Below are 18,912 nucleotides of genomic sequence, written 5' to 3'. Positions count from 1 at the left end.
ATTGCAGTTTTTGCAAAATACATTAACATCACACAACAATCAAATGCTTTCTTAAAAGCTGTGTTCACCATTTACATCATATTTTTAGTGCATGTATGTTTTACTGAGAGTAAAGCCGACAACACATATTTAAAAATGTATCTAAATGTTTCCTCCACCAGTAAGAGCGGCACCTGAATGTTCTCTAACAGTACACAGCATGCAAAATATTTAAGATTTCTTTTCACCAATAAGTTAAAGGGATGGTTCACCCCAAAATAAAAATTTACACACTATTAGTCAACCTCAAGTGGTTCCAAATCTTTATTAGTTTATTTTCTTTGTTTAACACAAAAGAAGAAATTTTGGAAAATGTTGGAAACCAGAATTATTGACATCCATCATAGAAAAAAAACATTACTACAGAATTAAACTGCTACCTATTTCCAACATTCCTCAATTCCTTTATGTTCAACATAAAAATAAACAAACTCAAACAAGTTTGTAATAAGTGAAGAGTGAGTAAATGAATTTTCATCTTTGGGTGAACGATATATATATATATATATATATATATATGTTTGGAATGACATAAGAGCAACAAATTTTACATAAATTAATCATGCTTTTCTGGGTATTTCAAATGTTTTCATTGGTGATCAAAATGACGGTACTGTAACTTTAAGACAATTGTAGCTTTGTTTCCATAAATGGTCTTGTGGACTAAAATCTGTACTTTATGTTGTAAACAGAAACAAATCTGGATTTTATATCTATTTTACCGGGGGAAAAATCTACAATGCACCCCTTTTAGACCATGTAAACGTCTGCCACCCAAGTGCCTGGAGTTTAGTGCTTTGGTAGGACTCAGTGAGCCATCACAATGAGGTGTTCACTTACCACTCGGATTAAACGCCATGCAGGATATAGGCTTATCGTGTGCCGGAAAATGTGCAATCAGTCCTTCGCCATCAGAATCCTCACTAACAAGAACCTGAAACATACACACAATAAAGCTACAGTAAGTTGACGAAGCCACATAAATAAAGGCTGACTTGTTGTTTACCTCACGTCTCAGTGTTTTAGACACAGAGCTGGTCATTGGCTCTACAATGGCCTGCGCAATCTGATCTTCACAGTTACATATGATTTAATCAGTTTAAGCGAGATGTGTTTTGGCATTTTGATTAAAACAAAGCGAGCTCCAAGTTGTTTCATTGTGGAGAGCAAAAAATAGGAGCTGAAAAGGTTTCCGTGTCTTTTTTTGTGTGATCATCATCCATTCCCTCACATGTCAGTCAACCTTAAACATGTTGCCCTCTTGCGGGTGCTTAGCAATTATCCTTGTGTCGACTTGAATCCACAATGGAAGATTTTAGATTTAAATGACATATGGGTCGGCAAAATAGTTTCAATATGGAATTCAAATAAATTTGACTCAATTTTTAAAAGATGTCCGCAAATATGTTGGTGTGTTTTATGAACGCCGCTTCAAAGAAAAAAAGACTAACCCACATGACCAATTTGATCAATGTTCTTGTTCTGCCAAAGCCCACAGCGCAACAACTGTATCAGACAGGAAGAAAAAGTGACATGTTGAGGGAGTTAAAACAAACACAGCAGGAGGAAACTCTATAGTGTCTCTTCACATTCTAATACCCAAAAGAGATTAATAGCCCCAAGTTAAAAGAACAGTAATGTGAATTTGTAAGTCATCCCTTTATGTGCATAACAATACAGAAACCAAAAATCGAAGAAAAGGATAGAACATTTTTAATTAATTTCTTCAAAACCAATTGAAATCAAACAAATATCACAAATGGTGTAAAACTAGAATTTATTTTAAATTCTAATATTGATTAATTCATTTATTCATTTTCTTTCAGCTTAGTCCCTTATTTTTCAGGGGTCGCCACAGCGGAATGAACTGCCACAGGGTACATACAGCTTTTTATTACTAAAATTCCATGACTTTTTGAGGACTTTCAAGTTTTCAATTTTTCATGATCGTATGTTTCATGTAAAGTATACATATACTTGGTAAGTAATAAAAAAAGCAATGAACATTCAAATGTATTACAGCATATCATAAAACAAACAACAATATGTTTATTTTAAATTAGTTTTTAGATCTATGTAAAATTGATTTAGATAATAATTCCACAGCACTAATAATGTGAGAGCATGTTTTGGCCAAAGACAGAAAATAATTAAAGACAACTAATCTATATTCAAGTATACAGATATTTCTTCAGCTAATTTCCATGACTTTTACAAAACTTACAGGTTTTCCATGACCATATGAACCCTGCTGCCAACTTTTTAAGCATACGTTTTACACAGCAGATGCCCTTCCAGCCACAACCCAGTATTGAGAATCACCCAAAAGCCTGGTTTTTACTCTACATATTCACTAGTTTGCTTGAGTGTGTGCAGCAAATGTAAGTGCATCGTGGTGTTTGCAAATGTTCGATTTGGGTGTGCGTGAAATGATTTTGGCTGGCGAAGCGCACACATTTTTTTGAGACTCGAGCGAACAGTTCGCTTGGCACCACGTATGATTTGAGCTGAATATGAATCACTTTGAAGAGATTTTGTCTGAAACAGGTATGACTGTAGACATCTTTACGATCCATCCATGCGTGAACATGAGATAACCAGATGGACAATAATTATTGGCTAAAAATTGCAACAGACAAAATTGAGTTTTTAAAAATTGAAAAACTAAGAAAGTTTTTTGTTAAAAAGTTTAGAAAAATTTAAGAAAAAACATTTTAAAACCAAAATAAGAGGCCATGGCAAAAGAGGAGACCCAGGTGGTTTAATACACAATTACAGAATATGTTTTTCTACCATTCATAAGTTTTAAACTGATCTATATATTACAATTTTGAATTTAAAACAATTGAATAGTTACAAAACTAAAATGAACCAATTAATTATTTCTTTAAAAACTGGAAAAAAATATTTAGAGCTATCAATTTACAATATACTGATGCCTCGTTTTCCTAGACTTTATTGGTGATAATGGTCAGGAATGTTGGACCATTGTTGCCTTATAGCATATAAGTAGAGAACACAAACTAGCCAGACAGTAATGTGTAAAATTGTGAAGTGGGTTAAAATCTATAAAAACGTCAGTATTTTTTAGTAAGTGCACATTTTTGGCTTTTATTCTAGCCATAATAAAAATATATTTGTAGAGCAACCCATATTCTCTTGTCAATGATATTTAACTTTAATAGGTGGAACTGTCTGACATATGAACAAAAGCAAGTGATGCATCTAAGCTTGATTTAAAAAGTCTTGAAAGGTTATAAAAATCTTTATAATCATTAAAATAAATTAATAGAAATAATATAAAATAGTTAGTTTAAACATCTTGAATGCTATTAATGATATGACGTAGGAAACTTCCTACTTCTCTGTTTATCTGTCAAACTTTACGGTGGGCTTTTGACCACCACTCGACATTTTAAAGAATATGTCGGAGAACGCATCAAGTATAAAAAACTCATCTGTTTTGTCAGGTTCAAGCAGAGTCAGCAGAGGTCTGCGATGTGGAACCAGGCAAAAGTAAACATCACCCTATACACCCTTATATTCACACACATACTTATACACTAAGGCCAATTTTGTTTACTTATTTTACCTATAACGCTTGTCTTTAGACTGTGGGGAAAATCGGAGCACCTAGAGGAAACCATCGCAAACACAGGAAGAACATGCAAACTCTACACAGAAATGCCAACTGGCCCAATCAGGACTCGAACCAGCAACCTTCTTGCTGTGAGGTGACAGTGCTAACCACTGAGCCACACTGCCACCACCCCTCAAATATCTAACTTTATTCTATTTTTTTTTTTATTTTTTCAAACATGAAAGCAAGATAGGCAGAAAGAAAAAGGTGAGTGTGTTGCTCATAAGGGGCTATTCTCTGGTCAGTGGTCCTCTGTTAAGTTTGCTCATGAAAGAGATTATAACTAAGCCCAGACATGAGACAGCCGGAGAGAAGAGTGATAAATCTAGTGGAGTGTTGCATTAAGGAGAAAGGCAGCTTTTAATAGGATCCAGTCCAAACAGAAAACAGCCTTGCTCTAAAACCCAGACATTTATTTTAGACTGCAAAAAAATGCCCCGGTGACACAAACCAGATCGCTTTTATTGGGGGGCAAAAACAGACAATGTTGTTCTGTACAGGAATATACAATTGATTCCGAAAAGTGTTTGTGTGCGAATAGCCCCAAAAAGCAAATAAACTTGATGCAGGACACACTGAGCTGAAAGGGGATGATTATGATTGGGGTGGGGGGGCTTCTCGGGGATTAAGGCGTGTCCCGTGAGACTGGGAGTAGGGGAGATTGAGGGGAAAAAAACAAAAGAGAAATGCCAAAACCACTGCTGGAGTCACGGGAGAATGGCACTGACAGTAAATTCCAAAAAGATGTTCAGCACAAACACCAAAAACACTTTAGTAGGAGTACATGTTGGGTTCTGTGTAATTGCTGACATAAATGCAGAAAACATCACTTAGAAACAGAGTTAAGCTAAATAAATCACACCTCTAAATGAGAGTAATGTGTCAACTAGGCCACAGTAGGCTCTTAGGGGAATGAAGGGTTTTACAGCCCACTAAATAGGAGGATCTATTTACATGGGTCAGAATCAACAGGATAGCAAAACCTGCTCCAACTTAATATCTCCCCAAGTAAAAATCCTTGAACATGAGAACTGCAAATATTACAGCTAGCCTTTAAACCTGGTGCTCTATTAAAGCGATCGTGTGTCACATGCCCACAAGTCCTTATTTAACACACATTCAGGCGTTGGTGGAAAGGGAAAAAGAGACAAGACCTTTTCCGTCATGCTCCTTCAATGACCTGCCTGTGATCTCATGCTAAAAGGCTATGGTTGTGCCAGCCAAGCAGGAAACAGCCACAGGAAGTGGCTAAATCATGAGATCAGGAGACTGTGGCCTGGCACAGAGTTTGTGAACGAACGGTGGAACATGTGCTCTTATGACAAGGTGATGACAAACCCCCTGGGCCACAAGAAGCACTAATGCTGAATGAGTTATGAATGGGATTAATGGATTATTTATCTCTGAGAAAAAGGGGGAGAACGGGGTTGTTCTGGATCAAGGTCAGAGAGGTGAAAGAAGTACTATGAACACAGCTGTTTTGATATTATGTACTAATTATTCCTCTTGAAACTGAGATCATGATGTATAACGAGGAATTTCTTACCTGTCCTTCTCCCACAGTGTGGGTGTCTATTATGGTGACCACACCAGGCTGGTGAGGACTGCGGCGGGTACCACTGTGAGCTGTGCCTTCTTCATCAGGCACCCCTGATGGTAGGGTACCAGCAAGCTGGGTCACAACCTTGCCCACCATGGTCAGTCCCGTTTTTAATGTCTAGCAGGAAGACAGAAATATACTGTTACAAAGATTCACAAACTGTGATTAATGATAGCGATGTGCAGAATTAATTTACCAAAACATAATTTACTCAAAACTAAGATCAAAATAAAGCTTGGGTGGTTAAATTTAGGTCATTAAGTATCTAAATTCAGTATGTTTAAGGTGGTGTCATATTCACAGGGGGTAACAACCAGTCAATCTAAAGTTCTTTGGCAATATGATGTCTCTAAACATTTCAACATTACTATTTTGGCATCCTTTCTGGTCACGTTGGAGTTTGTCCACACTCTTACCTTATTCCATCAGTGTGGATGAAATGAACACTTACACAATGTATGTCAGCTCAAATTCAACATAACTTAAACTGGAAATTCTCAAACCTTCTCGGCTTGGTGAAATCATTTATTTGGGGACACTGCAGTCGGTTTAGATTTCAGCTTTTACTGTATTCAGATTTTTACTATTTAAGTCTCTATATTTAAGGGTCGACGTTTCATAGATGAACGACTCTTCTTAGATTCTTCTTACATATTTAGAAAGTGCCTTCGAAATCATCAATTTGCCAAACTGCAGGTGGTTTTTTGAATGATATCCCTATTTACCATTCAATAATTCATGCAAAGGGTTAAAAGAACAACATTTCGTTCTGCAACATTTGTGCCAGCCTACCACTAGTACTATTGCAACACTCAAATCAATATAGCAAACAATGTTCTAAAATCCAGATTTTGTTGAGCAACGACCTAAAAAACATGTTTGCATCCAGTGTTGCCTGAGGCAATGTCAACAGACAGGTGTGTGAGTTAGTCCTGTAGGCTAACGGTAAGTGGTTGTGTGAGTGTATGTGGATATTTACTCAGAGATATGAGCTGAGAAGAGCTGGTGGAGTTCTGGCACGGCAGTCGGTGCAGTGTCTGCCACCAGCCGGCCGCCCCTCCTCTCGCCTGCCCTGATCAATGGGGACTGTTTGGATTAGCACTAAAAACTCTAACTGCAGTGATTAGAAAACACATTAGTGTTGATCAATTAGGAGGCAAACGCTTCTCTTAATAATTGATGGGGTAAAGCAATTTACACACAGTCAGTTAGTGGGCTTGTCAGAGCATTCTCCGAAGGGCCCAACAAACACAGGCGCCACGAGGTATTGACGCTGCCGCTTGGCCTGAATGCCTGATTAAGCTCTCCGGGGCCTTGGCAGACAGGCACACACATACAGCAACGCTCACTCCATTAAGTGAGAACTAGAGGAGACCCTACTTAAGCTGTGCTATCCACTTACCCCAAACACCAGTTCACAACGGCAGAGGTCTGAAAACAGAGCCCTGGGGCACCCCGCTCACGCAGACTTGTGGCTGGCACAATGACATCTCTCTTTTGGTCACATTGCGCTCATTTACACAGTCTGTGCCTTGCAAGAATTCAATTTTGCAAAAGGCGCCCTCCCCCTTCTTTTGTGATTGTGTTACAGGATTGATGGGAGATGGCCCCCTGGCCCCCAGACGGCCGCACTCAGAGCCACTCAGCACAGGGACCGTGTGTCAGAGCGGAGGAGATGGTTATAAATCACAGCCCCGTCTGCAGACGGCCTGTCTGCGTATCAAGGCTTTTTTAACCTTGTTTTCCTCCCTGCTAACCTTTGCTGTGCTCCTTTTGATGTATACCGCCATTAAGGCTAATGGCACTTCTCTCACGTAAGCCGTTAGCGCTCGTTAGGCGGTGATCAGCCCGGCGGCCGGGGAATACAGATGTGGGCTTAATAAATCAATTAAGCAACCAGAAGAGGAGACTGGAACCATATGAAAGGTTAAGCACCAAGGTTCTGGCACCACTAAATGAACTCTAGTGGGTCTCTGAATCACTGAGGACTACGCCGAGACCGCTCTGGGATGCTATATGGTGAACAAAGTGAGTGGAACAGCACACATTATGAGCTTCATTTAGAGCACAGAAAACAGGAAGGAAAGCACAACTGAAAATACCCATAAGTGCACCATCATTGCAAGAGTCAGCTAATACTTAGCATGGGGTAAAGCTGTATGGTTTGATTTCTTAGAAAAAGACTTTTTAATGAATATGACACACATTGAGAGATTTAAAGATCACTGGGCCAATGATTTCTGGAAATAATTCTTGATGATTTTAAATGTTCTGTAAGATCTAGTTTAAAAAATGCCATTCAAAGTTTGGCCAGAGTAAATGTTAAAACAAATGAACCATTTCCTCAACATGTTTACAGATTTTTATACTCAGTGGGGTTCCAAAGCTCTACATGCACCAACATTTATAAATATCAAATATTACCAAAGTATAGCTGGCTTTAATATTTATACAAAGAAAAGGAATGATGCTAACTGGAACAAGAAGTCTCTCAACAAGAAACAATTGGAATAAATCAAGCCGCAAGTGTGAATAAAACATCTGTTGGTAAATGTGTTCAAAAATGTGTCAAATTGGCCCCAAATGTATTTAGATTCTAAAGCCACGATAAAATCGCATGAATTCATCTTTGTTACTTTTTTTTTTTTTACCAAAGTGACATCTGCAAACAAATAAAGCCATATTTAGACCAGTGGTTCTCAATTGCTGTCCTTGGGCCCACCCCTAGCCCAGCACATTTTATATGGTTGCGTCCAAAATTGCATACTTTCATACTATATAGTACGCTAAAAACTAGTATGCAAGCTGAGAAGCATGTCCAAATTCATAGAATTCGAAAAACAGTGTGCGAGAAGTGCCCAGATAACCTGCTACTATTGCATGGTTTACGGGTACTATGGTAGTATTGCAATACTATGGTTCTAAAATACTGGTGGTGCCACTGTAGTTCGCTAGTATCGTCATTAACGGTCTATCTACAATAGGTAATATTGCATGTGGAACGTCACTAAAATGCTCACACGTTTGAGCAACAATATACCATTTTATTTTAAAAGGCAATAGATCCATTTAAGGTTGCACGCTTTCTGATGTTTCAAACGGTTCATTTCTTTTCCTGTCTATACGATTTAAATCAAAAAGAACGGCGTTCAAAGTAAAATTTTGAATTACTTTGGATTGTTACCTGATAAGACAAAAACAATAAATGAATAAAAAAAACATTAAATGAAAAACCCAAAATAGTGGAAACAATAAAACTTTTTTTTTTACCACTTCATATAGCCTAATTTTGTAGGGAAAATTCTCTTTTTATAATAAATTTCATTCTGTATAATTTTTATCTTTATTTTTTTATTTTTTGTTGGTGAGTTATCTACAAAATAAACAAAAAGAGCTCATACATTTTAGGTGAAGTGACATGCAAATAAAACTTTTTTCAATAATAAGGCAATTATTAATTGTATTCCAGTAGACCTATTATAACATCTAAAATACAGTATTTCTGACCATTTTCTTTATAATTTGAATAGTATCGCAATACTATTTGGTATTGTGATACTTCAGCTGGTATAGTATAGCAAGATGAACTAATGGTATAGTAACAACCCTGCCAACTACTTCCAGCAAGATTCTGAAGTGCGCATCCGATGGACGCTACGATATCCCATGATGCACAGTGAGAGAATTCATGAATGAGAGTGCATGCTGACGCTAGTAGGTCATGTGATGATGACACAATGGCGGATATAGTACGTCCAAATTACATTCATACTACTCACATTCACACTGTATAGAACATACTTTTCTGACAGTTGAGTAGTAAATTCAAACTCAAATGCAGTACCGATTTCAGATGCAGCCTATGTCTTCCTTACTTAACACACCTGGTTTAAAAGATCAGCTCATTAATAGAGAGATCCATGAACTGATCTTTGTATGTCAAATAAAAGAGACATACAAAATATGCAGGTTGGGAGAACTGGAACTCCACAAAAACTGGAATTAAGAACCATTGCTTTAGACAACACAGGTTTTATTTTTTAGCCTCAGTCTATCTTTATCTATCTATTTGTGACTTAAAATTGCAGATGAAGAGTTTAGATGCAAAAACTTTGAAAAGCCATCTGAAATTCTCCTCTTACATGAGCATTTTTTTTCAGGCTCCTATGTTTGTGTTAAGTGATATCACTTTTATGACATAGAATAAGTCCTTTTCGAGTCTTTAAAGTGAAAATATCTCAACATAAACAAAGGAGGCTGAGAAAAATGTTCATTTTTGATGGAAATTACAGACAGCATATAAAGGTTTTTGCATCTGAACTCTTCAAATACTTTTTGAGGCCACTGTACTATGTGTGAAAACTGGCGGTGGTGAAAGTGCAGGGGGAACTCACTTTGGCAGCACTGATGACTGTGGCAGTGTAGGACTGGGCATTATCTCCACATGCCCCACCACGGGACTGATGACACCGGATCAGCTACACACACACACACACAAACAGAGACAGAACAGAGTCACATTATCATCCAGAACCTTTCAGCTCCCCAGCACTCATTAACCCACAGAGGCCTGTCACAGCCCGCGCCAGGACGTCTGCAGGCGGGCACGGTGAGTAAGAAGAGGAGGAGGATGCCATTAGGACAACAAACAGTTCTTCAGCCCTATTCTACAACATGCTCCCTCTAGGGTCTCTGTCCCAGACCTATTCAACACTTCAGCTGCTATTGGCCAGAAACTCATTACCTTTGCCCAGACACACTGTCCCATCTGTCCATTATTAGGCAGCAACTGGCCTCTCTAAGGCAAACAAACCGCACCCATTATATGAATGACGGTGAATCAAGGGTCCACTTAATAATAATATGTCTTATTATAGTGTTAGCTCCTCAAAATGACACACTTTGTCTTTATTATATGAGCAATTGGTACAAAAGTAATAACATTAATTAGGTGACTGCAGTCTGATTTAAGGCTGAGTAAAAGAAAACATTTTTATATTACAAAAAAGTCTTAAGGAAGCCTTGAATTAATAGTTTGATGCTGATCAGAAGGGCTGAGGGTTCTAATGCTAAAAAATTTAACTTGACTAAACTAAATGAGTTAATTGAAAAAAGTGCTTTATATTTAATTCAAATTACCATATGTTACAAAATACTCCTTATAAAATAATATAATTTTATATACAAACATAAAACAAAAATATATTACATTTAAAATGATTTAAAAAGTACAATTTGTAGTTATTATCAATAAAATAATAAATTAAAACAAAAATAATAACAATATAAAACAAATCTTTAGATATCATCTGACATTTAATAAAAGAAGTTTTAAACAATAAAGTAAATAAACACCAAAAAATGTATAGTAAATAATTTTTTTAAAAATAGTTCTTGCTATTCCAGAAAACCTTTTATTACTGTATTATTATAAAATATTATTTTAGTCTCAATTTAACAAATAACTAACTAGCTAACTGCATAAATAAATAAATAAATAAATAAATAAATAAATAAATAAATAAATAAATAAATAAATAGTAGTTTGGAAAAGTCAAGGTTTTAAAATTGGCATACCGTTTCTAAGGTATGTGTAAAAACATTTGTCACTTTATTTTTTTTTTTTTTAGGACAACAGTAATTCCAGCAGAATAAATATCCAAATATGCTATTTTAAACTGTAAATAAATCTGTTTTTGAAACAAATGAAGACGGCATGTGTCAATGACTTATTTAATTATTTAGTCTGACATATTTATTGCTTCAAAATACTTTAAATATTTCTTAAAATAAAATATATTTTGTTCAAAGGGGGAAAAGTTTTAGTTGTTTTACCCAGACATTGAAAAAGAAGATATTTTAAAGCAGTAATCACAATACTGTGAAACTGTGATATCATACTGTCAAAATCTTATACCGACCCTTATACCGAAATCTTATACCAACCATGCCCATGCCTAAATATATAGATATATACATACACACACACACACACACACACACACATATATATATATACATACATACATACATATACACATATAAACACACATATACATACATGCATACATGTACACACACACACGCACACACGCACGCACGCACGCACGCACGCACGCACGCACACACACACACACACACACACACACACACACACACACACACACGTACATACAGTTGAAGTCAGAACGCTCTTAAATTTGGGATTTTTTTTTTTTTTTTAAATCAAACGAGGGGTAATAAATCTGATTAAACTGTATGAATAAATAAAAACTACAATACATTTAATTAAATTAAATAAACCATTAAATTTACTAAACTAGTGGTTTTTGGGTTTTCAAAAAAAGACCCTTTTGCATGCATCTGGAGTTGTTTAAAATACTAGGTGTTTGCACTACCTTGTTCTCAGCATAGGCCAACCACCGGCTTCCCAGTGCTATAGGGTTGAAGTTGGGCCCAGGACAGGGGTAGCAGCCTGCAAACACAAAGAAAACACACAAATATAACACAAGATAAACTAAATGACAGCACAAAGAAGACATAAATAATCCATCAGAGCACCATCTTGCCCAAAACTGTGTTTTATTAGAGCTTAGCGTTAGACTAATACCAGAGGTTAAACAAGGGTTATGGCATTTTGTGACAGTAGGACGGCTCCTCTGCTTATTAACTGCCAGACAGATTGACCCATGAGAGCAATACAGCCATAGAATCCCACATGCCATAATAATACAGACGTACATCACATTTGAACGCACACAAACAGGACAGACACGCAAGCGAATGCAAATCAGATAAGGTCATAAACCTAATAAATAATCACAGAAATACCAAACTTCTTTCTCAACCCGCACACACTGAAAGGTTACGCTAGTGCACATCACAGTGTGAAGTGTGCTGACAGTAATTTATAGCACGAGTGAATATAAAATATATGTAGACAGTAATTTAGGGTGTAGAGTCAGGATCTGAAACTGGGGTGAATGGAGCTTGAGGTAAGCCACAAAAGCAGTGATGCAAAAAAAAGCTTTTGTGTCTTTCCAAGGCGGAGGGAGCCAATGCTGTGAGATAACGTATGTTTAACACATCCTGTGAGCTCGGTTTAGGGGATTTTCACCATTGTTTTGCGATCTCACAACCAGAGAGAGAAAACCTTACTCTATGCGAACAAACAGGCTGGTGGGACACATGCTGTATGAATTAAATTGAAATGAATTTGTATTGTTCACTGTCTAGAGGCCATGTTATTTTAGCATCAGTGACATGCTATTTTATATTTTATTTTGATATTTTCGCTTTTTATGTTACTTAAGGCATCACTGTAGCACACTGGGTAGCACGATCGCAAGAAGCAATTAGATCACTAGTGAAAACCCTGGCTGGGTCAGTAGTCATTTCTGTGTGGAGTTCGCATGTTCTCCCTGTGTTCACGTGGGTTTCTTTCCAGTCCAAAGACATGGGCTATAGGTGAATTGTATGAGCTAAATTGGCTGCAGTGTATGTATGTAGATGCTGTGCTTTCGTTGTAGTGCTGCGTTGCAGCTGTAAGGGCATTCGCTCTGTAAAACATATGCTGGATAATTTGGCGGTTCATTCCACTGTGGTGATCCCTGATTAATAAAGAGACTAAGCCAAAAAGAAAATAAATGTAAAAATAAATGTTTAGTTAAGATTTTGTTGAATGTCGATTTTAATGATTGATTATTTTAGTGTTATTGTGCGTTTTTTTTTAAAAGTAAAAGTAATTTTGCTTTTGTCATATAGCTTGTCATATATATTTTGTCATATATATATATATATATATATATATATATATATATATATATATGAAAATACACACACACACACACACACACATACTACATATATATACATATATATATATATATACACACACACACACACACACACACACACACACACACACACACACACACACACACATATATATATATATATACATACACACACACATATATACACACATATATATACATATATATATATATACATACATATATATATATATATATATATATATATATATATATATATATATACACACATACATACATACATACATACATATATATATATATATACATATATATATATATATAGTTGTTTACTTTTTCAAGTCAACCAAAGTAAAAAAAATAAATAAATAAATAAATAAAAAAGGCAGAAAAAAATGTAATGATAAAATTTGTTAAAAAAAAAAAAATTATTATATATATATATATATATGTGTGTGTAGAGGTCAAGTTCAAATCAACTGAATTCAAGTCATGTTTATCTCTATAGGGCTTTTACAATGTAAATTGTGTCAAAGCAGCTTAACATAGAAGTTCTAATAAATTGAAACCGTGTCAGTCAAGTCAAAGTTTAAATAGACAGATAAATAGAGACAGACACTCGAAAACACAGAAAAGCAGTTTTGACCTCAAAAGTCAGAATATAAATAGAAATGCTTGGGAATTAAAACATTTTACTTGGTTTTAAAATAGCAATACATTAAGCTTGTCTGCTATAAAGGGGTAAATTGCAAAAAAAATAATAATAAAAATTAATTAATTAATTTACAAAAAATGTGGGGGTGGGGCAGCACGGTGTCTCAGTGATTAGCACTGTCGCCTCACAGCAAGAAGGTTCGAGACCCGGCTTGGCCAGTTGGCATTTCTGTGTGGAGTTTGTATGTTTTACCCATGTTGGTGTGGGTTTTCTCTGGATGCTCCGGTTTCCCCTACAGCCCAAAGACATGTGGTGAATTGGATAAACTAACTTGGCCAAAGTGTATGAGTGTGTGTGAATGCTAAAGTGTATGGGGGTGTTTTCCAGTACTGGGTTGCAGCTGGAAGGGCATCCACTGTGTAAAATATATACTGGAATAGTTGGTTGTTCATTCTGCTGTGACAACCCCTGATATATAAGGAACTAAGCCGAAGGAAAACGAATTAATGAATGAGTGAATAAAAATGTGCAGGTACGTTTAATATCAGTAAACATTTCTATTTTTTATTTAACTACTGTATTTTCTGTTAATTTTTTATTTCTTTTTTTTACTCACACATGGTCAAATTTGCATTTTGGGGGATACAAATAACACAATCACATCATATCAGTGTAAGAGTTACATTTGTGTAACATTTTAATGAAAAAAAAAAAACTCGTAAAAAAAATTACAGCATAACGACAGCAAACATGCACTTAACAAATAAACCTGGTCTGCTCTTCTATAGATTTTCATTATATAAATCAGAATATATCATATCTGATGAAAAATGTAACCTCATAGTACGACACAATAATGAAAATTATCATGATTTCAGTTAACAATAATGTGCCTCCTTTTTTGATGTGTCACTTTAAAAATAATAAGTCTAGTTTTGTTCTTCTTATGTTGTGGAAGCTTTACAGAAGCGATTAATGATGTAAAGGGTTATTGACCGTGCCCGTTTCCTGTGGCGCAGACGTTGACGGGGAAGTTGGATAGACAATGAGAGCCATTAAAACAACACTAATGGCAATTTACAACAAACGATTGCTTAAGTGGGCAGTAGAGGCCTGGTTTCACATGGTGACATGGACAGTTTATTCTTCTGAAACCATACACTGAGACCACGAGAATCGGGACTTTATGAGTAACATCTCTTTCAATGCAAAAAAAAAAAAAAACACGCTTTCGGATTTTAGCCACGGAGGAGAGGAAATGGCTCTTTATGTGTTAGAACTAGGCAGAGTGACAGTATGGATTTGTTTGTTATTGTTTATGCAACTCAATGGCAGTTTGACACAAACGGTTTCGGGTAAAGCCCGGCTCTGACACGTTGTAAAACAAAAGCCATTTGTGTAAACAAGCAAGCCTGCACAATTGTGAATGAGCTTTGATATGGTATATTCGTGAGGAGTGACCCGGGGAAAAAGCGGCTCCGTTGCTGTGACAGCACATATAAGGGTTTTGCAGGGTTTTGTGGGTTTAATGAAGTCAGTGTGTGAAGAGGATTAATCAAGACTAGGTTTCCTGTTTTGCGAAGCTGAAGATCAAAGAAGCAGAGAAGAAGTTGCGTCGGAGAGTAGAGAAGGTCAAGAAGGGTCAAGTTCGGCAGACACATCTATAACGTGAAGTACTTACTTGTGACAAAGAACTTTTTCATAAAGGTGCAGCTGTCAAAGGCGGCGATCTTTTCTTGAAGACTAACCACGAGGATCCTGCGGTCATCAAGGGATGGATCGAGGTTGAAAAAGAACAAGTAAAGGGTATAAAATGCCGTTTTAATTTATGCAAGGTGAAGTGCAAGACGAAATGGGCTTAAATGCACCTTTTGTTGCAGTGTAGATCATAGATGGGTGTTTTGAACTGTATGGACTTCACCATTTCTCCGGTCCTTAACGAATAAAGGTCCACACAGCAATAAGGAGGACTCGTCCTGTAAAAACACACAAGCAGAGCAGTGATTAGTTAGCCTGTTTAAGCACATTACATATAAACTAATCTTAGAGGAATTGAGCTGGAACCAGTCAAGTAACATGTATGCCCACACCAGTTGACAATATCAACTGGACGTTTACAGGATTATAAGGATGTTTTTGTTGTTTGCTGCTTTAATTGCTTGAGCTAATTAATGCAAGATGGATAATGATCGGCTGTTAAAGGCATAGTTCACCCAAAAATGAAAATTCTGTCATTTTTTACTCATTCCCCACAATCTCAAAACTTGTTTGAGTTTCGTTCTTTTGATAAAGATATTTTGAAAAATGTCAGAAAGCACTGACTTCCATAGTATGATTTTCTCCTAATATGACTGTCAATGGGAAGCAGTTACCAATATTCGTAAGAAAAATCTATTTTTTTGTTCAACAGAAAAAAACCTCAAAGGGCAGAAACCACCTTAGGGTAAATAAATGTACATTTTTGCTTTCTGAGGCCCCGTTTACACTAGTACGTTTTAGTTTTAAAACGGCGTTTTAGAATGAAAACGATCCGCGTCCACACTCGCGTTTTACCCAGCGTTTCTGCACTGCTCTTCGTCCACACCAAAACGCTGAAAACGCACATCACGTGACCACACAGACACTCTCGGGCAAGCGCTGCAGCCCATCCACCCAGATGAGAGCTCTGCTAGTCGGACTTCTCATCAAGCATCTCCCGCTGGATCTAATCTCACTATATTTATTAAACGGGATATTTCATTTATCTTGTTGTCTTTATCTAACGACATATTCCCTGACTTTGGGCATTGGAATCTATTACTTGTTCTCAGGTAACGTGTTTTGGCTGAGCGCAAAGATAAGTTAATGATTAATGTAACCACGTAGCCTACATTCTGTATATTGACTGATCGCTTGCCTTTATTTCCTATAATGTATAAACTTATTGTATGTTATACTTTTAAAATGGCCATTATCGATTATTAAAACTGATACTCAGCAAAAGAGACGCTGTGTTTTGTATTTTCACTGAAATTGAAAGGAGGCAGTTGTTATCGGCTCCGTTTTGTTATAAATATCCACACAGTGAAGATGACGCTCATCTTATGCAGCACGACGCCTCAACATGTCTGCTGTCTAAGTTGCTAATATTAAAATGAAAATAGGCAGTTCCTTAAATCATGTTTACATTTTATTGTTGAGAAAGTGAAACAACGAAGCCAGGGTGATGTGAATGAAGTTATAAAGTACACTGTTCCCTTTGAAGATTTACCCGTGTCCTCGGTATAGTCTGCTTTTCCATATCAAACTAAGAAGAAGAGACTGCAGCCTTGATCAAACTTGCGAAGTCTGAACTTACACGGAGAGAATGCAGGACTGAACTGTGTGTTAGGCTACTTAATATTCAGGAAAAGCCCCAATCAGAGAGGCGAACGTCTGCAGCCCCGCCTCTGTTTTCAGATGTCTCCGTCTTTCCCCATCCACACTGAGACGGAGCAGCAGCGTTTCAGAATGAAAACGGCCTCTCCAGCGTTTTCGAAATGCTCCGTTTTCGGCGCTCGAGAACTCCGGCGTAGTGTGGACAGATGGCGTAACCATAGCAAAACTTATGCGTTTTCAAACTAAAACGCATTAGTGTAAACGGGGCCTGAGTGAACTATCCTTTTTCGACAAAAAGATTCTGACAATATTGTTTCCTTGAGCTGTTTATGGATGTATCTTTAATTTTTAGTTGGTGTAAATTGCCCAATTACCAGGATTTCTCAAAATACCCATGTTTGTGCTCAACAAAATAACAACAGAAACAGTATGTGCCAAAAAAAAAAAAAAAGAAAATATAGTGTAGTTGTTGATACACATGAACCAGGCACATTTATAATCAGAGACTTCAAATGCTTGGGGTAATCCTTTTTTATTTTTTAAAGATGCATAAATTTGTAATCATACTGGACAGTAAATGCATTTCTATTTCAAATAATTGTTCTTTTGAACTTTCTATTTGTTAATACATGCTGACAAAATAAATTATGACTTCCTCAAAATACCAGTTGTTTCCAACCTTAATAGAAAAAACTAATTAAAAAGTTTGAGAGCTATTTCTAATCAGCTCGTTAGAATAATTTTTGAAGAATTTTAGACAATTAAAGGTATTATACGTATAATTTATTCACAAAAAAAAAAAAAAAAAAAAAACCACTTGAACAGTGATATATATCTGCTATTTTTAAGCGCATCAATCGCTTTAGCGTCCATTGACTTGGAGCCTTTAGTCCTATTGGATGTAAACCACAACTGCCATGATTCCACATTCAGTCACAGCATCATCAAACTACACCTTTGTTTTTTGTGACTATGAACCCCCTAGTGGTAAAAAATTATACCTGGAGCAATGTCTGCAAAAATGTAGCTTGGCATCATACAATAAGTTACAATCCAATATATACTAAAACAGAAAACCATTAATATTACAATTATTTACAATCATTAAAACCCAAAGTTTACTTTCCTAAAGCATAAAAAATGTAAAAAAGCACAAGATCAAGTCAAGCCAATGAGCCAGAAACTTTCTCACACTGGCCATCTTGTAGTTATTTCCTCTCTACCTTCATCAAGGAGATGAGAGTTAAGTGAAAGCGGTGGCTGCTGCTTTTGATAGAGGCAGATATTAATCCTCATTAGGTGTTCTACACTCAGCTGGCACAGCCTGGCCTGCCATATTAACCATTTTAACAGAATGTTTCTAGTAAGACGCTGCGCTGGGCACTTTGCTTTCCACAGGATATTAGTCTTGCGGTATTATGCAAGGCATCAGCATTGCCCAATCCGGTGAGGCTGGATCAGAAAACCTAATCTAACAAGTCAGGTATTCTGTTGGAGCCGTGGGTAAGTGTACATAAGTTCCTCAAACCACAGTAATAAACACGAGGATGTCAGGAGTCTAACTATAGACGAAGAGGCCGGTTATTGACACTGACTTTGAGCTGATCGAGCACTCCACGTAAATGAAGATGATCAATAGCCTGTGCTTCATTGACAAAGCAATTGGCTTTGGAAGCAACCACTAATGATTTCGTTGTGTCTGACTCTTAATTCGACCGACTGTCTGCCGCTTCGCAAGGAGTGATTATATCATGCATCATAGATTAGCATTAACATACCGTTTGGCAATAAAATGTATAGTGCATAGTGCTGCAGTATTACTGGC

At 36.6% G+C, this 18,912-nt stretch overlaps 1 protein-coding gene across 9 annotated transcripts in view; it reads right to left on the bottom strand.

The window, feature by feature from the left end:
• Window positions 1–18,912, bottom strand: part of bcas3 (BCAS3 microtubule associated cell migration factor) — a 402,314-nt gene that overhangs the window by 344,115 nt on the left and 39,287 nt on the right. For all 9 annotated transcript variants that reach the window (XM_021481360.3, XM_005157643.6, NM_200622.1 and 6 more), the window contains 6 exon segments: window positions 15,599–15,706; window positions 15,412–15,488; window positions 11,678–11,754; window positions 9,674–9,757; window positions 5,226–5,396; window positions 880–973 (listed from right to left, as the gene is read on the bottom strand). In XM_021481360.3, coding sequence (XP_021337035.1) covers window positions 880–973; window positions 5,226–5,396; window positions 9,674–9,757; window positions 11,678–11,754; window positions 15,412–15,488; window positions 15,599–15,706 — 611 coding nt within the window.

The sequence above is a fragment of the Danio rerio genome, chromosome 15 (genome assembly GCF_049306965.1).
Source record: "Danio rerio strain Tuebingen ecotype United States chromosome 15, GRCz12tu, whole genome shotgun sequence".
Taxonomy (NCBI): Eukaryota; Metazoa; Chordata; class Actinopteri; order Cypriniformes; family Danionidae; genus Danio; species Danio rerio.
The sequence above is the reverse complement of the archived record's forward strand: the minus strand, read 5'-3'. Positions and strand labels throughout refer to the sequence as shown.